This window comes from Drosophila ananassae, chromosome 2L (assembly GCF_017639315.1).
Source record: "Drosophila ananassae strain 14024-0371.13 chromosome 2L, ASM1763931v2, whole genome shotgun sequence".
NCBI classification, from domain to species: Eukaryota; Metazoa; Arthropoda; class Insecta; order Diptera; family Drosophilidae; genus Drosophila; species Drosophila ananassae.
Window position 1 is genome coordinate 23,517,710 of NC_057927.1, and position 25,519 is coordinate 23,543,228.

A 25,519-nucleotide genomic window follows, 5' to 3' on the forward strand; every position below is an offset into this window, starting at 1 on the left:
GAACTCACCGCCCGAGATCAACTGTCTCCCTCGCAACTATTCCGCTCAATCGAACCCAATCAATCGTCAACTTTGTGTTCCGCAAATTGTGAACAGCTTCGGAAATGGCGAAATATATAAGTAAACAAATTACAAGTGCCCCGAAACAAGACCAAAGACGGAACCAAATGCGTATCACATGGGTGGGTCGTTCTCCGGAATGGGAAAAGCTATCCGATACACTCGTAGAATCGCCTGCCTCGTGGCTGTTTTTTGGACAAGTGTGTGAGGCAATCAATATGCAAAACGGAAACGGTTCTAATAAAACAACATTCATAAAGCCGATGATTGGAATTGGTTATGAGTTATAAGTGCACCCGGCTATTTGATTGATGATCAAAATAGTTAGGAGAACCAATAGTTTGCGTGGGTGTCTCTAGGAAGTGGAAGTGAAAATTTGGCAACACTCCCTGGCTAATAAATATTTTAATTTCCTAGAGATCTGTCTGTCTTGGTTTTAATGCCAACTATAATATAAGGTTTAGTTTACGGTCCAGTTCCTAATGCGCATTTTATCAAATTGATCCTATCGACAGAAACCGCAACTAATATATACAAAATTTATCGAGCATTTCGGCCAAGCATCTTTTTGGCAGCTGCATTCGGACGCTTTGGCACACTTTAGCCAAATGTGTAATAAAAATTTTACGACCACTCGTCAAGATATTCAAAAATTTTGTTTATTAAATCATTGATTCCCGACAATAAATCAAAAACTTGTGTGTGGAGAGAGTCTGGGGAGACTGGCTGCCCATCGAAACACTTGGACGGACGTGTAAAGTGCCTTTGTTTGAATTTCGCGGGTATTTATAAATATATATTTGTATAGATTCATATTTATTTGTGCAATTATGACAATTTTTGACGCCAACCTGAGCAAACAAATGTCAGTAAGCCTCTTTGTCTGAGACCCGGGCAGGTAAGTAAGGTGAACAGCGGCAAACAAAAGCCCATAAATAAATCACATAAAAAGAGAACAACGCATAAAAAATGTGTAAAAACATATATGTGTATGTTAATTATTGATTTAAATATTCTGTGCTTTGTGACAAGCCTCCTTTTGGGCACCAAGTCACTCAGGAATGTACTTCCTTGTGCCGAGAGCCGAGTGGCGAGCTACGGTCTCTGGCTGTCACTTAAAATCAATAAAAAGTATTTAAAACCAGATTCAAAAGCTACGCGTAGATACTTGCTGGTAAATTGCATTTCCGTGTTGCTTTTGCAATTTATTAATTCTGTTTATATACCGGCCATATTCCATATTATATTTCTTCTTATATTTCTTACAACTGTTTCCTGACAAGTTTAATTGCCGAGTGGATTGTGGGCTTACGTGAACCACGCCCTGTTTTTTAGAATTTCATTATTGACATGTTTAGAACAGACTAAAAAATTATCAGTATAGAAACTATTATTAATTTTTTTCTACTATTGGCAAGTGGGACGCCATCACGTGGCCTTAAATTTATGCACACCTAGCGGGACATCGTGATAAATGGCTTTGTCAATAAAAATTATATCAGCGCTTTGTGCGGCATTTAGCTGAATTGCGTCAAATTGGAAACTGAAAAGTTAATCCGTATTTATTATGCTATCAAATTTTGATCGATTGCATCGCACTAAACGTATATACATACATATATTTTTTATTAAAAAATATCAAACAACAGATACAAACATTTCACTTTCCGAGTGCCTAAGTATGTCATTTTTTGGCTTTAACATTCTAATTTTAATTTGTTTTTGTCTGCGGGTTTTACGCATTTTTTGGGGCTATTTTTAAAGAAACATAAATAAAAGGAACACGAGACCCCTACTATATACTAAAACAAATCGGAAAGAGTCTCTTGAGTTGAGAATTCTTTTTTTCTCAAAAATCAAAGAGATTTCATAAAGTCGCCAAACAGTCTGCCAAATATTTTTGTTTTAAACTAGTTTTTGGTTAGTTTTTTTTTTTATTGCAAAGTAGAGGTGTTTGACCATTATTTTTTAATTATAAAGTTTTAAAGTTTTTTTTAGATAATAATTGTTTGTCAGTGAACTTTTTGCTTTAATTTATAATTTATGGCAACTTTTTGCGGGTCAAGTCGTAAAGGCAAATGAGATTTTTTGGGAGGGAAAAAACGAACTGTATTTGGCCCGTAACTACGAATATGTATGCGTGTATTTGTGTCCATTACTTTTTGGTATACCGTTGCCTTTTAATTCTCCACACAAATGGCATGGAAGAAGGGCCATCCAAGCCAAGCCATCCCATGCCATGCCATGCCATGCCATGCCATAGACAAAATCAGAAAATCCGAATATCAGAAATGACGAGGCGACAAGCCAGAGAAACTGGCGACTTGAACTTTTTGTAGCCAAAGCTGCCTGCCTCTTCTTCATCGTCGGTTGCCATTGTCATTGTTGTTGTTTTATTGTGCTGATGACCTTAAATTAGGCGTAGGTCTTTGGATTTTTTTTTTTTTATTATTCGGTCGTATTCGTCATTGTTGGCCAAGTTTTTTCATTTGTTTTTTCTGTCGGTCAGCTGTTTTCTCGTTTTTTGTTTGCTACTTTTGGCCACAGGGGGCCGCATTGTAATAACTAACAATAAGATATTACATGGATGTCATGACCTGCAGGCGAGCGAAATGCCTCAGAATATAATAACAATAATTTCGGCCAGCACATAAAAGTGAATGTGAAGCCAGCTTTGATCTTTTCGGAATTCATTTTTTGCTTGACAGAATTTTCCCCGAAAAAAAACCATAGCTTGGGAAAAAATTCTAACCACTCTAACGGTACATTAAAACAACTGACTAAAACTAAAACCGTTCACTGCACAAAGAAACTGAAAAACTGGCAAAAAAAAGATACCGCAAGCCGCGCCTAAAACAATCCCGAACAAATAGATAAGAAAGAGAGAGGCCTAAACTGAGTTTTCGAAAAAAAAAAGCGCAGCTATTAACCATTTATATCACAAAAAAATACAAAAATATTTCTATACCTTTAGTTTATTTTAGTTGTTCGTTAAAGCTCGACACTTTTCCTTATTTAATTGTACTTGTCAAATGGTTTGCCTTGGCTTGATTAGTCACATTTCTCATTGGTATTAAATTGCACTTTTTTGACACTTTTGATTGATTTAAAAACAGCACTATTTTCGAAATTGATAAATTCTCCTTAGTTTGGCTTTATCTTAAACACTCTTTTACACTTTACGAAGAGCAGATAAGTTGCCGAATTCTGTGGGTATTTTAAAAATATTTATTTTTCGAATTAATTTATTGCAATTGCATTTTGTTGATCATATTCCTTGCCCTAAAATATTTATATTCCAGATACAGACTTCTGTTGGGGTTAAGGAACTGGTAGAAATGCCTTGGGCAATCTTTAATATTTTTTTATTTAATAATTGCACTTTATGGCTGAGGACGGACCAGCAGACATTAATGTGCAACTGAAATGCAACAGACGGCCTAAAAATGAGCGCAGAAAAATAATCAACAGACTGCAATTGTCAGAGCCACCACGCACACATGGCCCAACAAAACCCGATCATATTTTTAAAAATAATCTTTACAATATTTCTCGCTGCGGCTGCACATTTATCTCATTATTTAGCACAGACTTTTGAAGCGCGCGCGCGATTTTTAATTTTTGTTTTATTTTTAATTTGTATTTATGATTTTTGTTTCGTATTCGTTTGGCGCGGGATTTTCTACTCTGTGGTTTCTTTAGGAGCGGAGCTACTTGACGATGCGATCGTTGCAAATGGAAAAATTAAAGTGATCGAACGAAATTTCAAATTTGAACGACGAGCGGTGAGTGTCTCAGAAAGTCGAGAGCCGAAAACCAGCCAGCCGAACGATTTCAACGATCGCCGACGACGGCGGCGGCAGTGTTGTCAGTTTAACTATGTTCCCGACAGATCTGGCGGGTTATGGGGGTTCAATATAGTAAAAATTCTGATAAGGGTCTATGGAGGAATTATACCTCTTAAGAGTGGTTCAAAGTAAAAAGTTAAATACTGCATTAGGTTGAGTATAGAGGCTATTACTGTATCCTTGGACTTTTTTTTGGGGATTTATAAATGGTATCTTTCTTAAATGTATCTTTAAGATATCAAAATGCGATTTTAATAGTTCTTTCGGCCTATTTTTCTCCCTAAAACTTGCCCTGTTTCACTCTATACATATTTTTTACATTAACTTTATCAATATTTTGAAAAATGTAACTCAAACATGAGTAATTTCATTTTTACTCAGATAATCTCGACATTTATTTTTATATTTTTATCATTTCAAAAGCAAAATCTATAGAAATTATAATATAACCCAGAAAAGCCTTCCTAATATCTTATGTTTTGGCCATTTCTGGCGTTTTCTTCAATGCTCATCTGGCAACATTGGTGTTTAGTGATCGCGGCGCAGTCGCACCTGGTTTCTCACCATACTCTCAGTACTATCTACCTCCCAACCACCCCTCAACTCCTCAGTCACTTTTTCTCTCTCACCTGGCGGCATGTGCTGCAATAAACTCGTTTGTTGCAGGCCAAAAACCTGCTTATTGGCTTATTTCCGTTTCCATGTGTGAGTGGTTCCATGTTGCGATACATGTTGCCAGCGAGCGGTATACATATGCTAGATACATGTTGCTGCCACTTAAAGCTCGGCTTCTAATGTGCTGCGCATGTGCAATGAACTTGTTTTCAATTGCAATCGCGATACACTTATTGTTGCTATTTTTTTGGAGGTTATTCAGTTGCGGCGACTTTGTAATTTCATTTAAATTACTCATACGCCATGTGACGCCGTTGCCACTGCTTCCACTGCGGTTGCCGTAGTTTTTTTTGAGTATTGTTGTTGTTGTTGTCACTCTACAAAACAGCACTATAATTATTTGATTTCGCCTGAAGCTTCTCGACGGCAAATGCATTTCCTCAACTTTAATGTAGGTCATTGGTAAGGGGGTGAAAGTGCTGCAATTACGATAGCCTCCTCCTCCTCCTCACCTCCCGCAACAAGGAAATTATAGCCAAGGTTGAAGCGTTTGCCCTAAGGTGAACCGCATTTCATCGCCGGTGAAAGAGTGAGAGAAGGATAGAATTTTCAATTTAACCTTGAGAATTTCTTTCACTCGACCAGTAACGGTTGATTTTCCCCTATTCTCTAGCTATCCGCTACACCCCCTACATTTTTCTTTGGCTCATTTAAAACGCATGACTTGGCTTAAATTGCAAATTATGCAAATTTCCAATAACCCAACCCGACGAAATCAAAAAGTGCAACATCATTTCTGGCGGCGGTGGCTGGCAGTTTTCCCCTCCTTCTCCCTATGGCACCCACTCTGGCCATCTCGCTTGCTCTCCGCATTCGATTTAGCCGCAGTTTTTGGACTCTGACGACTATAATTTGCAGCCTTCAATATTATTACACAATCATAAATTGTCTGAACTAAAATGTAAATGTTTTTGAATGCGCCTTGGGGGCCGTAAAAAAGCTCTATCGCATGTACGGCTTAAGCTATGACTAAATCTATGACTATATTTATGGGCATGGCTATGTCAATGGATAATGGCAAATCCAGGGTCTTTTAAAGTTCGTTGTTCGTATGAAAATCTAAGAAATAACCCCTAAAAAGCAAAAGATCAAGCTACTTTATCCTACTTGAGAGTAATAAACAACAAAAATAATATTAAAATTGGTACTATTACACAGGGAGATTCTCCAGAGCTGCTCCATTTTGAAGTTTTTAAAATCCTGACCTGCCTTACTTCATTATCATAATACACCAGCTCGAACCAGAGCGAACTTTAGTGGACTGTCAAATTAAAATACGGTAGAAAAGAGTATTTCCATTTAAGGAGCTTCATTTAAATAACAAATGACAATTTAGCTGCTCAGTTTTACGAAATGATTGAAGCTTAAAAATTGTTCGCCATACCCATGGCCTCCAACTGACAAAGTTCCCAGAGCCGCTGTTGAATATGCAAAGCTCGACGAAAGCAAAAAAGATTTACTTTTTAATTTTTGTTTTTCCTTCTCCTCCGTCATATGACGGAAGGTACAACGAAACCAAGTATCTGGCCAGCAATGTTTCGCCAACTTTTTGTTGCAGCTGCTAAAAATAGCAAAAGTCGCCGCAACAGCATCAACACAGCATTGGCTGCAAGTTGTTTGGTTTGGCAAGTGACGAGGATAACAGCCATGCTACACAGAAAAATTTATATTTTTTAAATAATAAAGAAAATAAAATTTAAATAAGACTTTATTATTTAATAATTTATAAAAATAAATCTGTAATAAACTCATAATGTTTGTATAAAATAATTTTTCTGTGTAGAAGCACATGGCTGGTGTGGTCCAATAATGGCAGAAAAAAGAAAAACGAAGTAAAACCGGCTTGACAGGAAAATACAAATTTCGTTTAAATAAGGAAAAAATTCAAACGATTCCGTTGTTGCTGCAAGGCAGTTGAAAAATGCATTTTTTTATATTTTTTTGGCAGAGTTTTCGAGCACCCCCACCTACTAACCCCAAGAAATGGTGTTTGTCTGGACTATATGTTCGGGTGTGTGTATCGACTGAATGGATGTTTTTGTTTCCGACTTTATTTACCTTTCATTTGGCTATTTAATTAAGTTGCTGTATAAAAATTGAATTTATTGGGATGCACCAAAGACCCTTCGTCATTTGTGGATGAGATTTTTATTAGTTTATTGCTTTTCAGCTGAGCTTTGTTTTTGCATTTCGGCTTTTTTCAATCAATCCTGGTCGCTTTTGGCGCGCCATCCGATTTTTCATTCAATAAAATGTGCCACAAATTTGCAAAACAATTGCGAAAACGTGCCAGAATTTAACTAAATGTGCAAATGCTCTGTATCTGAAGTGGCGCAAAATATTTATATTCCAGCAGTTATAAAATTTGTAATGGGATTTAAATTGAAATTTCGGATTGATATGCAAAATGGCTTTTAAATTGCAATTTGAATAACAGCGAATATTTACTTTTTTGAAAATATAATCAATAAACTTCTATATGAATTTTAAATTTCCTTACGTAGAGTATTATTTTAAACTATTTCTGTCACCAAGCCCATAACTCAACAAGAATTCTGATCTATTTTTTATTCAATATTTCAATAGCAAAACGAAAAACTAATTAATGAATTTGTTTTATTCAAAAAGATTGCTGTCAAAGGTTGCTGTCAAGAACATAAATTTTATTTTGAATCCGATATTGGAAACGAGTTGCCAAAGGAAGTGACAGATCCACTGACATTTGCCTTGCCGGTTCTGAACGGAGTTGGAGAGGGGGGGATAGCCGTGCTAAAACATTTGTCATAGCATATTTAAATATTCATGCATTATTGTCCGTTTGCTGGAAAATCCAATTTCGATTCCAATTATTCAGTCAATCAATTTGTATTGCAACATGAAATTTGTAAACAAAAAAAACAAGCAAAAAATCAAGAGCTGTTGTTTTTCCCCATTGGGGGGCCCATGATTTATAATTTATTTACAGGGTAAATAAAAATGGTAGGAGCGTTCTTCAACTCTTATCAACGTTTATTGTATTTTGCCAATGTTCTTGCCACCGTTGAAGGCGCCTTTAAACGGGTCAATGTCATTGGTAGCATATAGACTTTTTAATTTAACTTTTTTTTATTATTTCAATAACTTGACACGGCAAAGGCAAAAGCAAATAAGGAATTTACTTTTTTGAACAATAGACAAATATTTTATTTATGAGTCAAAACGAAACATCAATTACCCCAACAAGCACGCAATCGAATTATTACAAATGGCCCATCATGGAATCACAAGACTTAAAATATGATTTATCAGCAAAATGGTGTCCAAGAGAGATATATTTCTTGTTAAGACAAACTTTTAAACACTATGGCCACGCTGATCATTAAAAGGTTTAATATTAATGTTTCTTATTTTCTGTTTGTATCTTGTATTGATTATTTACTAATTAATGTAAAAATATTTATGTAAGTAGCCTCTGCTTTTCCATTACGGAAACTTATAATATTTTTCTAACCATTTTCGCCTTATCACTTTGGAAAATATTACTTTTGGAGGTTCACTAGCCGGTATACGTGATGCAAATCAAGTCACCTCAACTCGACTACAACTACTCCTAATCTCGTTAATTTTCCATTTCTGATGGGCAATTCAAATAAATATTTGTGTAGAACGCAAACAAAACAAAGATACTTTCTACCTGATTATCTCCATGGAATTTTGAGGATTTATGGAAAAATTCCACCCTCACCAACCAAAAAGGGAAATTTCTGGGAGGGATGACTTTGTGGGCTGCCTTATCGGCGGCTTCTTTGGCCAATACTTGTTGAAAAATATCAGGTAGCTGAGCGGATAAGCAGATTGTTTATAATTAAATTAATTTTGATTAATAAATGCGTATATTATTTGGGGTGTGGCAAGGCCTTTTGAGATATAACAATTGACCGATAAACCCACAAAAATAATATTTCTGTGAATGTTATAGATTTGAGGTAACCTGTCAATAAATCATGCTGCCGGGAAACTAATTGAGCTGTTTAGCCTTATTTGGTTCCCTTGATCTGGGGCTCACGTGTCAGTCCCCCGGGTTGTCGGCTCGCTCTCATATCCTTGTTTATGTTTAACTGCCTTGCCGTATGCCTAATTCCACGCGTTTAGGCCAATTTCAAAAGCAATAAATTTGTAAAGCAAATCATAATGCTGAATTCGATTAGCAAGGACAACAACAGCACTACTAGCGACTACAAACCTGAACACCGATCCGAGACAATCGATAGCGCCGAAGCAAACACTGTTCGCGTAATGTGTTCGCCTGAACAATAATGACAGATAATTATATTGATATATATGAGCAATCTCGTAGATTGAATGCCAAATTGATGATTGGCATGGCGACTCGTGTGGCATTGAAATGGCCATTGGAAAGGGTGTGAAAATCGATTAAATATGTATCCCCCTTGCAGGTAGAAAATTTTTTCTCCTAGTCCAGCATTTCACTTCGAAACGATATGCAAATGTTACAATTACTAACTGTTAATCTTTTATATTCTCATTTCAAATTTAAGGCGAACAAACATCACTCTGGAGAAATAAATAATTCCTTCGAATTCAGCCGAGCATTAAAGTCCCAAAAAAAATGCGATATGAGACATTACTTCGTTTTATTAATAATGGATGCGGACAATTTGGCTAAGTGCATTTTATTTTCATTCGTCGGGCATTTCCATTAAATACGCATACACTCGTATGCAATTGTTTGTGTGGATATCTTGTGCTTAGATAACAAAATATAATTCGTCGCAATTTATGAAAAGAAATACGAAAATTGTTGTTTGTTTACAAAGTGTCAGGCGCAAAATGTCGGCGGCAGAACCACCAAAAATGCCAGACATCGTGGCTTATATACATATTTATAGAATATAGATATATTATGGTATCTAAACGTCATATATATGTCTTCTTGAATGCTATACATTTTCTTAGAAGAGCCCCAAATGTTGGTCGAGTCCCCACCTCACCGGTCACTGCATTTTTCATAAGGCAATTCACAGAGAAATTAAATTCAGATGACATTAAATTGAGAAATGGGCAATTATCAAAATAGCATTTATACTATTGGATCGCAATAATTGGGGGCTTGAGGCTCGGCAAGCCTAAATGCTACTTTGATAATAAATGAACTAATGGATGTGCCGCATAGTTATTACAGGTTATATATTAAGACTGTCACTAGGGGATTACTGACTATACGATGCGATTATAATGCCACGAGCGTCACGCAGCCAAGTGATGGATTTGATTTATGATATGAGAGTTCTTTCAAACAAAAGTTACAATAAATGTTGGAAAATCGGAGAGAATAAAACAAATCTACTTTTCTAAACTAAATTCAGGATTGGTTTAGAAAGGGTTTATATGGTAATAGTAATTTTGACTGTCATTTCTTTTAAACTGTATGTCATAATCGTTATGGAAAACGCAAACACTATAACCAAATGTGTCCCAACTAAGGCAACGCCCAATCCCATGCCAGAATGGCAGGGGCAGGATGAAAAGCAGTCAGTTGTCGGCGACAGGACATAACACTAATGAAAATTTGTGAGAAGTACATATACGAACCGGGGGATGTAAAGGGGTAGGAACAACAGTGGACAACATTGACGTTGCATTTTATCCTCGGCTGGATACACGACCGCAGCAACAGTCGCAAACACGGGACAGGCCGAAAACGCCCAACGGATGAGTGCGCTTTTGGCAGGCACTGTGGTGAAGGATAGGCATTCAAAGGATAATATTTAATAAAATAAATTGACAAAAAATATACGAATTTCTGTCTAAATATTTTCTTTAACTAAAACTATAATATATCTTAAAAACTACTTTAAGAAAATCACATCACATTAGTGAATGCTATGTTGCAGCAACAAACTGAAGGTCTTGAAACCCTGTCTTGTCATTTGATTTTAAAATCACACATTCTATTAATGCTTGTGTGAGATCATCCATCGCACCACTATGCAATCGATGCAAATTATGGCCAAAAACAATGTCGGGCCTACAACAACATGGGGAACACAAAACGAGCGTGTTGCTGTTGTCATAGTGTTGCTGGCGTTGACAGGCGCTACGAGCAGGCAGCAGCAACCAGCAACTAGCAGGCAGCAATGAGCGTTGCAGCTCGTCACAGCTGCAAGTGAAAGTCAAACATGAAATGCTTTTAGACACACACATTTCCACACACCACCAGAAGCTCTTTCACACACATGAGTTAACAATTTAGCAGCTATTTAGCGGCAGAGAGAGTGACATTCTCGAATATATCGTTTCAGGGTCAACTGCTACATTTGGTCAATGTCAGTGTAAGTAACTCTGCATAAAAAGTATACTAACAATTTAATTAGAACTATTTTTCCTGTAGTATATGGTCAAAAGTAAATAATAAAGAATTTTACATTTTTTCCAAGTGAATGATATATTTTAAAACGTTTGGCTGAGCTAAGGATTTAGTAGCGCCGGGCTTTGTCAATAGCTGGTGGAGGAAACGCCCACCCATCCATTACCACCATCATTGTGGCCATTATCGTTATTATCAGCCACCAACGCTTCTTTTTGCGACGTGCCTGGCATCGTCATAGGTTTTAATGCTGCCCCATAAAAGCAAAACAACAAAATATTCACACATACGATATTTAATTTAAATTTCAACTGCTATCGTGTGGGGTGAGATTATTTTTTGCTATATTATTTGCTGATCTTAAGAGGCCTGTCGGGAACCAATAAATGTTTCGATTTTTTATGATTTTATTGTGATTGTTTTCATTGCAAAACAAAAGCCAGACTTGAGAATCGCTCCTGAAATTTCAATTAGCGGTTGAGTGATCGTGGGGGATCGTGTGTGGGTGTCTAAATAAGTGTTTGATTTCAACCTAACAGCCAGGTCAAGGCTGATTTTGAAAGAATATTTGAAGAACTTAATTTTTATGGGATTTCAAAAACACTTTTTAAAGCTCGTATATCTAAAGCGAACATCATTTTATGTAACACACTTTTTCCCCATAAGGCGAAATGCAAATAAATTCCGCAACTCGACTGGCTGTCATGTGTCTGAGCCAGAGTCTGGGTCTCGACGAGTTGGCTTAAATAACAAAAAGTGGCCAAACAACAACCTGAAAAAGGCCGAACAGCCTTTACCTGGCCGGCGGGTGAAAAGGATGGTAACCGCACCACGTAAACAAAGGCAACAACGAAATCTGCGATCAAGGCCACCTCGAAAGGGTTTCAAGGTTATAAATTACCAGCTTAAAGTGTTTAAAGGAAGTGCCCCACACAGATGCAATCTCCAGATGCAGCTGTCCACTCACAGAACAAGTTTTAAAGAGTTCTCAGATACAAGATACAAGTGCGATTTTTCATACATGAAAAAATTAAGAAATTCTTTTTCCCAATGAGTCTTTCAAAGAGAAAAATATTTAAAATATCCCTCACAAACTTTCATTAAGGGTTTCTTTTAACTTAGTTTGAAAATAAAAATTTGAAAGTTTAATTTTTAGTAAAAAAACTTGACTTTTTTCTTTGTGTACAAGTGCCAGCAAAAAATGACCTCGTCTTCTCCGGCAAACTTTGAAGGTCAAATGGCTTGAGCGACGATGACAACGATAACTACTCTGACAGGAGTGTCTATATAAAAATTCTATATAATGAAAATGGCACAACCAGGCTGTGTTTCGATGGTGAAGGTGGGGCAGAACAGCACTTTGCCAACAAAAAGTGAAAGTTTCTGGAACAAGAAATATTACGCATACGCCAAGTGGAAAATAACTCAGACCAATGTGAACTTTTTCCTTTTTTGTTAGGGTAAAAGGAAAAATGGGAATTTTTTGGGGGACCCTTCATCCTGACTGCCTTGACTTCTAAATGAAATGTCCAAAAAGTTAGTCCAGTTGTTGTTGCTTTTGGCCAAAAACTTTCGAACTGGCTTTAGAACAACTTTTTTGGGTGAACAACACGGGGACAGGTAGAGGCCTGAGTCCGGGCGAACAGCTTTTTTTGATGACCTCAAGTCGTGTTGCACGTGCTTCAATTGTTTTGCAAATAAATCGCAATGTTGACTTATGGAAATAATTTACCAAAGCAGTAGGGTTTTATTAAGAAAAAGATTGTTTGAAGTTCCTTTTGATTGGTATGTATAATTTGTCATATTTTTTGTGTGTTTAAAAATAAAACATCTAGAAAGCCCAAACATATCTATAGAATCCTTAGTATAGATGATTCAATTATATGAATAAATATTTAAAATGTTTCCTGGTTAACTGTCGCATGTATCCTTGTTTTTACGCCCCTCAACTGGGAAGTAAATTAAGTTATTATGTAATTCCTGACAATGCAATTACGCGAGAAGCACCTGCCTCCCTTTTTCTTTTTGTTACCGACTTTGTTTCACTTAATATTTGTATTATATTAATTATATATCTTTTTTCCCTTTGTGTCTTGTTGCCACGGCAAAGAAAGTCTGGAAAATTAAAATGCCAAATTCAATTGATTTATGGCCAGTGATTCATATTGCCTGTTCAAGTTTCACAAGTTGCTTTGTTTTCGTTTTGTTTGTTCTGTATCTTGTTTTGTTTTTATTTTTTTTTTGTTGTGGTTTCATTTTGACTTGCTTTCGCTTTCAATTTTTTTTTCAGATAATGTTTGTTTAAATAACATGGGTTAGCTTTTCAGCTTAATGGTTCAACTCAACGATTCTTGATTATGATTGCAGCTATATAACTATTGTTTTGTTAAGAAAATATTATTTTAACTTTAAATTACATTTTTTCATTTTTTAAACCCAAAAATTCCATGTAACAATAAATAAATATGTAGTTATTTTCCACTAGATGGATTCTCGATGATGATTACAGCTTTTTAACTTTTGTTTTCTTTAAAAAATGTTATTTAAACATTTTTCCATTTAATTTTCAACCTAAAAATCCATATAATAATCCCATATAATAATAAATAAATAAGTAGTTATTTTCCACACTTACCAAATATGTTTATGTTGCAATTTAAAGCCTACATTTTTGAGTTGGACTCTGGGTAAGGAATTTATTTAATGCATTTTTTTTTACAGAGAGTGCTGTGCAATCTATGTGCGATCCTTAATCAGGGTTCGTGGGTTTGTCAGGCTTACTGTCTAAATTGTGCATTTGAGACTCGTGTGGATAATAACTAAATCGTTTTCAAGACTAGAAGGTAAAGCTTTAACATACACTCGAGAACTGAGACTACTGGAAAGTAAATCTACATAAAAGAATTTCAAACGTTTTCAAATTTTGAGGGTTGTGGGAGAAAAGTGATAAACAATTTCAAAACTAAAGTCTTAGAAGAAGCGTCAAAAATTTAAAAAAATCAAACGTTTCACAAATGACTTACTGCCAGGAGAAGCTGCCGGTGATGCCGTCTTTGAGGCGATCCCGTAAGGATCGCTGTCGACTGGGTCCCGAGCCGGTGAGCGGTGGCAGGATGGGATTCTCCCCATCCTCCATCACGGTGGCTATGTTCGATGCGGACGTGGAGATGGGTGCCCCGGCATGCTCCATGATCGGAGGCTGTTGGTGGTGGTACTGGTGGTGGTGCGGCGATCCGGGCGATCCTGTCACCTGATCTCTGCTGTTCAGATTACGCCGGAACGAACCGTGCCGGGGCGAGTTTTCGCGCGACATTGCGGATCAATTTGAATTTGATTTTGGTTTGGCGGTTATTGGTTATTGATAGGAATTTCGCATAAAACAATCAGAAGCATAAAACAATTAGTTCAATTGAAGCCAATTATCTGAAGATTTCTTTTATAATTTCTTTTTTTTTTGTTTTTATTTGATTTTTATTTTGGATTTTAGATGAAGAAAACGAGCGAGCGAGTTGAACTTGCTTTTGATATATCTTTTTGTATAAAGATTAACTTTGTTGCTTAGGTGGTGAGTTTATTGATATTTAAATTGCACATAGAGCCAAAAAGTAGTAAACGGTGTGTGAAAGTTGGCTATTCGGAGGGGTTAGGCATGTACCAAAGAAAAAAATATCGAAAAAAGGAGAGAAGTTGAAAAAACGGTATAGAAAAGGGGATTCCCATAAGGCGTTCACATTTTATATATTTATCAAAATAAATTATTGATTTGGCATACGCGACACTTAGAGGCAAAAGAATCGTTGGGAGTTTCTTCAAGTGTGTAGAAATGGTGCAGGCGAAAAATGTTAAATGATTGTGGATATTATAAAAATTGTACAGTAAAAATGTATATATTTTTTGTACAAAAAAGTTAAAGAATGAATGGGATTCCAAAACAAAAAAAAGGTAGTATATAGTTGGTGTTAACAAAGTATTATATGAACTGTATATAAAAGTGTAGGAGTGTAGATATCTGTATAGATAAATATTAAAGGTTTAAAAGGTATTAGAGCCGAATAAGAGTCTTAAGCGATCACAAGCAGGCATGCCTTCTATAGATATAGTTTATTTATTTGCAAAGAGGATTTAGGAAGATAATAGTTTCTGTATAGCTAGAATAGGAAATGAGGAAAGTTCTGACAAGTTTGGAAAAGTGGTGTGGTTAAATGTTTGGATCATTCACAGGAAGAAACGTAAACGCACATTTCCAGATCGTGTGTGGCCGGAATGTCTGGAATTCTGCAATTCAGCAATCTGAGTGTTGTCGGTTAAGAGTAATCCAATGTCTCAGTTGGCAACAAAAAATCATTAAATTTGGGCATTTCAACTGAAAACTATTCGGTTGGTTATACTTTGTGGGTAGAGTCTGTATTTACATATATGTATTTGGTATATCTGTTTTTGGCTAGATGGATAGAGCTGTTGACTGGATATAGACACAAAGTAGTAGCAGCAGTCGGGTTAGCTATAGGTGGCATAGCAGATATGGGGCATAGTAGCATGATCAGCCGATGCAGCAGCAGCAGTATATGCTGCACATTCGAAGGCACATACAGAATACGAGTGGGTGTTCATTGTTTGTTGTTGTATAACATTTTGAAACGATCAAAGAGTAAACGTTTTGGATACATTTAGGTAGACATTTATATGGGGGATCAAGGCAAACTATATATTCAGTTTTTGCTTATTTTATATCTCTTGTTTTTGGTTTAATTTGTTCGTTTCAGTGTTGTGGAGTAGTTGCTTTTGCAGTAGTTGCTGTCTGTGGCGCAAATATATATTGTATTATAGGCGACTATAGATTACGGATAGTACATATATTGGATATGGGCTAGTTAGGTGTCTGTTATACGAGCATTGTTGCTTAATTGGCTTTAGCTATTTATAATTTAATTAGCAGTATGCATAATCTTTCTATTTGATATTTGTTCAGTGTGTTTCTGTGTTCTGTATAGTATTCGTATTTGTTTGGTGCTGCAATTGGTTTTTTTTTTTTTGTTTGTTTGTAGTACTGGGTCCAGTGTCTTTGTGGCGTGTTCTAGTTAATTCTTGGATGCTAAACAATTTAGTTTTTAGCTTTATTATTATTTTTATATATGTAGATTAGATATTGGGTATCTGATGGGCAACAAACCTGGAAAGAAACGAGATTAATGTATGTACCATTAGTAAACTGCGTTTTCAAGGCGTTTTTAAAAAAGTTTCCCAACAATCTTATTTTCAAAGTGTAAATCAACTAAAAAGTTTCAGCCTTCTACTTAACCACGTTGACAAGAACTTGGCTTAAGCGACCCTAAAAACAAGCAACAACAAAAAAGTCCTGCAAACTTTTAACCAACATTCAAAGCCAATTTTCAGATTCTTTTTTGTTGTTGGCTTTTTTTTTTGTCAGTTTGTTATAAAAGCGTAAAAAGCGTCAAACTTTCCACTTCTCACAGCCTTCAAGAAAAAACAAGGAACCAAATATTACGAGATTTGAATTTATAAAACCAAAAATATTATGATAAGTTAACCTTAATCTAATAAACGGTTCCTTTTCAGACTACAATGCACAAATATGTTAAGTGGATTGCGAAACGTACTTCGGCAAACCTGAAATCCTATCAAGGACATGCAGCTATTCCGTATAAACGTTCGCTCTTTCGTTTGCCAGAAATGCATTTTGAACCATCAAATTCCGTAAAATAAACGCACTCAATGCCATTCAAAATTGTGCATGTTCAAAAAAAAATCCTTTCGATGATTTCCACCACTTTTCGTTTACATTGCGAATGAGTTGCAACAGGATATGCAGTGCCGAAAGAGAGAAGAATGGCAACGGAACACAACCTTGAAACATTCCCAGCCCGCTCTTGGCCAAAGACCCAATGTCAAGTTGCATTAGAGTGTGTCGGCCCTTGAAATATGCAGAAGCCGCTAAATGAATTATGCATAAAGCAGGATGCAGGATACGGGGCACAGGATACGGAAAGCATGAGGACTGCCAGAAAAGGGCTGCCCTGCCTGCCACATTATGCATTGGTAAATATTAAACGGATTCAAGATTGTAACGATGTTTATGTTAGTGGGGAGGCCAGAATTTGGAATTCTAAAAGATGGAAAGGATAGCGTTTATGTTATGTCGGAATAAGTAAAATAGAGCTGAAATTTCACTACATTTTCATTTAAAACATGTCATGTATATATCTTTGGCAATTGGTATCCACTAAAACGACAATCCTTGATCTATGAATATTCATCAAAATTTAATGTGTAAAATTTTTTATGTGGTTTCTAATGAAATACATGAATTTCAAATCACAATATATTATATCTGTGCTTGTATCTTTGCCAATTTCCATCCGATCCTTAAACGATTTGTACATCGATTCTCCATCATTCTGCATCAAAATCTAAGAACAAAATATTTTTTAGTTTTTTTGTTAACTTTCCTGGGGGATCCCCTTCAAAAATTATGAAACATGCATGGAAGGACAATATGGCCCCCCGCAATGTATATATCTCGGCCAATTTCTATCCGATTCTTGAGCGGAATACCTTAAACGATTTGCACATCGATTCTCCATCATTCTGCATCAAAATCTAAGAACAAAATATTTTTTAGTTTTTTTGTTAACTTTCCTGGGGGATCCCCTTCAAAAATTATGAAACATGCATGGAAGGACAATATGGCCCCCAGCAATGTCTTTATCTCGGCCAATTTCTATCCGATTCTTGAGCGGAATACCTTAAACGATTTGTACATCGATTCTCCATCATTCTGCATCAAAATCTAAGAACAAAATATTTTTTAGTTTTAAATTTTTCGTAAATGTTTTTACATTTTTGTTTCATCTCTAAAAAATAACCCTTATATAATATTTCTGTTTAACCCCTTACGATGTCTATATGTATAGCTAAATGTTTGTCTTTGACTCTTAAAAAAATCTGGAACAATTTATGATCCTGTTTCTTATCAATCTTTATCAATCTTTAGCATCTTTACCATTTTAGTTGTTTAAAATTATTGTTAAAATCGGGGCATTCATATCTAAAGCACAAGCAGCGCAAAAGTGTGCTACATATTTTAAGTAAAGATCTCGATGGTAATGGCTTTCGCTCTTCATGACCACATAATCTTGTTGTCGCAAGCGAGAGCTAAAAACAATTTTCTGCAACTCTACAGCAGAAAGTTTACACTCCTCCAATATTTAATTTACTATCCGGAAAATTGCGATTTTTGGCTTGATGTCTTTTATGCTGCAATTAAGGCAGCGCTAACGCTAACACGTCAGGCCAATGGAAGAGCTGAGCTGCTCTGAACATAAAAGGATTTCATCTGTTAGCAGTTGCAAAGCGAACAAGAAATGAGCATCCAGGCACATTTAATACTCGCACTTGAAGCGAATTTTAAAGGCTGCACAGTGGATTAAAATGAGTAGTTTTTCTTCTAATGAATTTCATAGAAGTACTTTCAGTTGCTTTCACTATGAATGTAACTATAATTCAATGAATAAAAATATTTATTGACTTGACTTGGCAGATATGAATAAAAATTACATTTATGGCCCACTGTGTCAGTAATGTCAGTGTGTTTGGATGTGTGGGCGGATGAGTAATGACTGCCGACTGGCTTTAGCTCTGGCATTCCCAATGTCCTTACACAGAAATTTGTTCGCTCATTTTGAAGGCTATGCACTTAGGCGAGGTCACAGATATACGACGCAGAAATAAAAAATAGAGGGTGGGTGCTGACATATTATATAAAGGGTTTTAGCCAGCTTTAAAGAAAAAGTCATTAATTGTGACTTTTAAAATTTAATGGCTTTTGTTCAATAGGGAGAATTAAATTTTATATCTATTGTAAATTAAAATGAACAATTTTCTCAGTGCATCTCCACAAAGGACATTTGCATAGTGGACCGCGTTCAGTTTCCGCAAACGCATCCGTTGGCGCCTGGCTGACTTCCTTTTTTTAGCTCTTTCGCTGCCTTTTCTTGCATTCATTCATAATTGCAGGACGCATTTTGTTTTAGTCCTCTCGGCTAAAGGACTCTCCCTTTCTGGCTGGGCAAACAGCAAGGATATCCTTGAGTTGACACTGAAAAAATATTTGCATTTGCTCAGTCCTTTTCCCAACCAAACCCCAACCCCCAGTCCTGTTTGCTTTTACACTTGGCACGCCCCTTGTGAGGATTCCCACCATTGAAATGTTCAACTCTCATTTGGTGCAATTGTCCTCGCGGGCAGGATGTGGACGGGACGGGGCATTAAACTTAGCCACTCTTTCTGCAGTGTGTGTGTGTGTGTGAGTGCGTCCAGTAAACGCAAATTGCATTCGCATATTTTACACGTTCTTTTGGGCCACCGGGTCGTATACGTAATGGAATTGACAGGGCGGAAAATCGGAAATTCTAGTGCCGGAGTACTCTACTGCATAAACCGAAATGGTCAAGTGGCTCTGGCCATTGGAAAATGTAATTTATGCCTATGATAGAGTCCATTTTAATGTCATCTGGCTTTTGTTCCCACAGTTCTCGTCCCATTAAAACAAAAAGAGATGGGGAAAAATACCACAATGACTCGCATTCATGGCCAATGAAGCATTTAATATCTTAGTTTTAAAGGGCTTAGTTTTTAAATTTTCAAATTTAAACTACGACTATTGTTTTTTAACATTTTTTCCCCAAAATCCAGTGTGTATTCACCTTCAACCTTGAAGCTCATCCAAATGCTTCATGAGAAACATGCAGACACAAATGTCGTATGGCTTCCAACTAGTGTGGGGCCTAAATATGACAGAAATTACGTCGACACGAGCGGGAAATGTTTTGGTTTTGGTTTTCATGACAAAATCAATTGGCCGACGGCAACAGGAAAACACACAAGAGAAATTCTGCTTAATTAAGTGGTTGCTGTTAGGATAGAGCTGGACTTTGAATATTAAAGCGTAATATTTGCGTCGTAACTGGGTCAAGACCTTCGCTAGATGAACCTTAGAGGGATAAAACCAAGCCAGGATAGTTCTTACGACAAAAATCCCCGAGATACCTGACGAGATGAAAATGCTAGAAAATATCCTATTGTGGCCACTTCACTTGCACTAATGCCACCATCCATCCTAAACAAAAGAAAAGAATTCTCTGACATTGACATGGCTCTTTCCCACAGAGGCTTTCAAGTTTGCAGTTTGCCTTCGCATTTGCATTTGCATTTCTATTTGAATCTTCGGGCTTGTCAATTATTCCCTGCATCTGTAATTGCAACTTGTAGCCGCAGTCAGGCCCGTACACAAACGGATTAAGCAATAACAAAAGAGCATTACAAGTGGATTAAATTGCAGCCCTGCTCAGCAAATTACGTATACGCAGTGTTCGCCCTGCGGCTATGTATGTGACAGCCTGGCTGCCTGAGTGGGCGAGTGTTTGCCGAAGAACCGAGTAGGTTAGTTAGTTATGTATTCGTAGCTCTAGATATAAGCCACAGGAACAACATCCAGTTTAGGTTTCAGGCCAATTCTTAGGGGCAATTGCATTTTAACTATATGGGAGACATTTCAACATGAAACATGAAAGTGTGTGTAATATAAACTAGCAATTCGGAATAGAGATATTGCAAATAAATGTCAAGCATTGGCAATCATATATAGGTAAGCCTGAACTAGAACATTTTTACCCAAGTCCTTGGCAAACTCCTGCTGAGCCAACAATTTATCAACGTTTTAATTAACATACGCGGCAGGTACTAAACAAAAGGAACATTAAATATTACGACAAGGTGTGGTGGGTGGACTTTGCTATTCGCAAGGATGGGAAAGGACACGTGCGGCACAATTAAAATGCGAATGAGGACAATTAAAGGTGCGATCTCAGGAGAATGGGTTCTGTTGAGGTCCGCGGAAAAGTAATAAGACAAAAGTGACCCCAAAGTTATGGCTTTTTGCAGACGAGGATGCACTGACAAAAATTTAACTGAAAATGTATATAAATATTTCTTAATTCCAATAAAATCGCATTGGGGGGAATGTACTTAAGAGTGGGTGGGGCTCATTAGCCAGAAAACAGACAATAAGTAAAAGTCCTGCGGGTTTTTGCGGTAAAGTTTTTGCGAAAAACTATTAAGCAATTTTGGAAATTCACAAAAATTATGCGCAATTGACACGCGAATAGAAGACACAAGATGGCCAAGAAAACAGGGCTCTCGCACACACCTGCAGGCCACACACACAGACACGTACGCATAGGAGGAGCGTTTCCGCTTTGGAAAAAGTTTTTCCTTCTCTTCGTTTTTTTTTTTACTGAATGAAAACGGCGCAGCCATGCAAAAGCTGTATCCTCTCCCACGCTCTCCCACGACTGACTCTCTCGCTTTGGCTGGGAAAATATGAAAAATGATGAAAAAACAAAACCTTGTCAAGGACAAAGCACGCGACACGGCCAGAAAACAGCTGAGCTGATGTTTGTTGTTGTTCGCTTTTCGTGTTTCTCACACTTTTTACGCTCTCACTCATAATCCCTCTCTCCCATGGGTGATCTAAAACTTGGCGGAGGCACGTACTCTGTGAGCTTAACAGCTGTTGTCCTTTGCCTGTTAGCATGTTTTGGATTAGCCAAAATGCTGGCTGTTAGCCAACTTTGACGCCAAGAATTGATTATTGACTTTCATTAGGAAGCAGAGTGCATTCACAATGCTAGCGCTTATCATGCAATGATGAATATTCACATAATTAGCAAAGAATTCAAGTAAAGGATTAGATTAAGATTTTAAAAACCAAATCCTTTGCCACAAAAAATTTAGCCAAGAAAAAATATGTTTTGAAACATATAAATTTTACTGATCATAAAAAATAAAATGACAGCACTTTAGAATATAGGAAAAAGTATTAAATAAATCATAAATATAAGTTTTTACATCTTAATACATTTTTATTTTCCACCTTCGAACATCCAAACTTCCACATTATAATTAAATTGAATTTTAGAGGAAGTCTGGCATTAAAAACCATTCGTGTATCCTTGTGGCTGAAGCATATTTTCTCTACACACAATGTCAACAAACTTTTTATTAGCTTTGGCATTTTGGCCAAGTTTAATGGCCGCCCGTGCCAGCCTCCTGCCAGCCCGCTTTAACCCGGCTAAGGCTAATTTTTCCATACATAGTACACTCCTGCTGGTGGGTTTTATGAGTGCGCCGAAAACTTTTGGGTCTAGCCTTCGACTCCAAACTCAAAGGAGGAACTTTAAGCGGAGAAAATCAAATAGAGGGTTTGGGCCATATGAGTTGAGAAAACTATTGTGGGACATAAAAATACAACATTTTCATGCTTCAGGAATAACTTTTGTTCAAGCGCTTCATTAAAAGTAAGGCTTCAGGAAGGAGAATTGAGAACTTTCAGAGGACGGTTAATGAATAAATTAATGGTAAGGCCTTATATCAAATTCATTCAAACATGATATTTGCAGTTCTGTACCTTTTTTTAAAAACAAGTTATTATACATCTTTAACGCATAACCAAGGCCACGAAACGCAGCAAAATAATCAACTCAACCATATATTTTCGGATATGCTGTTACTATTAAGAAAGCCACCCACCGACTAGTGGCAGCAGTTATAAATCTCAGTTTTTGTCAAAGTGCCACAAGGTAAGCCGAGGGATGGGCATTGCAATGGCAGTGGCCACCACAAAAAGGAACCTCGAGCAAAAGTCCTTCCTCTCAACCTCAACCTATCCGGCTGAGTGATGATGGCTGACCAGCAAATGGCTAAAATACTTCATGCTCGGCTCGAGTCCTGCAGCGGTGAGACCAGCAAGAACAATGGACACAGCAAGAAAGCAGAGGCGATACCGAAAGCAATAAACAGGGAAACAAATGAAACGGCGGCGAACGCAGGCAGCGAAAATGTGTCCTGGAAATGACGGCGACTTTGTCTTCATCGTGGGCAGTCAACACAGACGCACACAGACACACACACGGGCTCACAAAAAGCACGCCAAGACACACACACACTCTCTCAGCTGGGGACACTGGGGACTCAGAGCCAAGGAACAATATACGTAATAACAATGGGAGACGACAAACTGGGCAGCAGGAAAAAGAAGGGATCGAATGGATGAGTGCACCGACTACAGGATACCCCGGTAGTCCTTATCAGGAAGGCAAGGAAGAATTAGAAGTAATTTGATTTATAATCTGATTTATTAATAACTTAAATAATTGAATAATAAAACAATTACTCTTACTTCTTTGCTGCTCCATTCTTACATATTCATCATACCCTTTTAGAGAAGAAAAGGAAAATGTTTGGAGGACAAACAAAGCTAGGGACAGACACAGAAACTACATTTTCGAAACATAAATAAAAAGCATCTGCTTGTCTGAACTAACATTCAAAAATTGCTTAGAAAATGAAATCAGTAAACATCAGGAAAATCAGGACACGAATATATTTAAAGAACAATTACTTTTCTTCATTTTTGTGAGGTATTTTAGACTTGTCACCTTTTCAAAAACCTTTTTAGACATTTTTAGGGTTTCATGAAGATACATAAGCAGGAAAAAAGTATATTTTTAAGATAGTATTTTTAGCAAATTGAGTCATTGAACTCTATTTCTAGATTCAAGGACCTTTAGACACAATTTCTGGCCAATTACCATGTCAGGACCAAAGTCAATTCGTAACATTGATAGATGATAATCGCTGAAAATGTCTAAGGACCCAAAAGCGGCTTTGTGCCCATGCAGTTGCCCCTAATAAATTCGTCCCAGGCGCAGGACCCTTAGAGCCTTCAACAAATCAATCAAACTCTTTTGGGATACAATTTCCCTTTTAACAATAAGATATTCAATCCGGGGCCCTCAACAGTTACAGATGATATTGCCCATTTCAGGTCACAAAAGGTGGTACCAAAAAAAAAAAAGAAACGACAGGACCACCAGGACGCAAAAAAGACGCAGGAGACACCCGAACGAGGAGCTTGGTCGGAAAATGGGGAAGGGACTGGGGGATAGGCGGCAAAAAAAAAAGTGAAAATAACGACCAACTGCGTGGGCGCCCGCACAAAGGAAAGAGCAATAAAAGTGGAAGGACAACGGATGGGAGGGCCGGATAGAAATTAACAAAGTTGGGGCACAAAACAAAACGCAAAATGCCAAGTGTGCGGTTATTAAATTTTGCAAGCAATTGACTTGACCAAAAGAAGAAAACGGCTGAACGGCAGAGGGCCACAGGGCCAGAAGAGGTGGGCGGGGCCCGATAATCGATAAATGTTGTGGAAAATGTAACGCTGGGAAATTGCTACACATGTTGCAGCTGATGGGGCGAAATTAAGCGAAATTGAAACCGAGACTATAAATGAAAATGAAAACGAAACTTGAACTGGAACTAGAAGTGGAAGTGGAACAGACGTTGCAGCGCCTCCGATTTCAAATGCCCCTTAAATTAATGACCGAGGTCAAGATGGATATATTTCTAAGTGATTTTTTTCCTCCTTAATGTCGTTAATTTTTTCACTTACATTGCTTCCACTGAGTGTTGTCCCGTAGATCTTAAAATTGTAGCTTGTGCTTACTGCGCTTTCTTCGACCGATTGCTTGGGTTCGGACAACGCTGCGTTTGGGTAATGTTTTGGTAGTAACTTCTTGTAATTGACACCGAAACAGCTTATGGGTTTTAACCCAATTGACTAAGCGCACTAAAGATACATATATCGAAATCGGGGAGTTGTTTTTCCACAAATTCTTAGCTGCTGTTGCTGTTAGTCGCACACTCAACCACTCGCACACACACACACACTGATGAGCACCCTCTCAGGCACACGCACACATTCACCGAGATTTATGTAACACACAGCTGGGAGACCTCAAAGAATCGGCCAAAAATATAAAACCGCTTTTACGATATGTTTCTATGCGTTTAGAGCAGCCATTTTGATTTTGTTTTTGAGAAACAAAGGTGGTTTTTCGGGCCTCTGTTTGTTTAGTTTTTTGTTTTTGTTTTTTTTTTTTAATATATATATAGTTTTGATTCTCTGTTTGGCTATATATGTATATTCTGGTCTTCTGATATTCGTTACGAGTTTATTTTCGACCAAACTTGCACGCTCAACTGTCCACGATGTACTGCGCTAACGGTATTTACGTCGTTTCAGCTAACAGAGAGCGAAGAACATGGCTCAGAGAAATTCTCTCTATCTGTAGGTTTTTTAGAACAATTCCTTCTACAGAGCTAAAAATATGCGTACAAAAAAATATAAATAAGGCATTAAACTCTTTTTAATATTAAAGTTCGATTTTAAAATGATTTATAAATATTTAAAAATAATTTAGAATAGGATTTATATTTTTTCGTTGCTTTAGCTAAAAAGTATTGCCTACATTGCGGCTGCATGTTATCTAACAGCACTCTGTAAACTTCAAAATATAACAAATTATTGTTGCCTTTGTTGTTCTTGCCATCAAACTTTCACTATCGCGGTCCACACACACACACATAGATGGGCACAATAAATTTTAAGCTCTCCGGCTAAATGCGCAAGCCTAGAGAGTGGAAGTCT

General features: G+C 37.1%; 1 protein-coding gene across 12 annotated transcripts in view; it reads right to left on the reverse strand.

Annotated features, from left to right (window-relative positions):
- Window positions 1-25,102, reverse strand: part of LOC6498859 (TLD domain-containing protein 2) — a 70,482-nt gene extending 45,380 nt beyond the window's left edge. For 4 of the 12 annotated variants that reach the window (XM_014910293.3, XM_014910297.3, XM_044714022.1 and 1 more), the window contains exons 1-2: window positions 3,605-3,831; window positions 3,029-3,267 (exon numbers count right to left, since the gene is read on the reverse strand). Coding sequence is in view for 5 of the 12 variants with exons in the window: in XM_044714024.1 (XP_044569959.1) it covers window positions 13,974-14,263 (290 nt within the window). In the remaining 7 variants the exon portion in view is untranslated. Of the gene's footprint in view, window positions 1-3,028; window positions 3,268-3,604; window positions 3,834-13,973; window positions 14,581-24,481 lie in introns of those variants that run through there. The other 8 variants (XM_044714023.1, XM_032456364.2, XM_044714024.1 and 5 more) reach the window with 7 other exon arrangements.
- Between the last annotated feature and the right edge of the window lie 417 nt (window positions 25,103-25,519).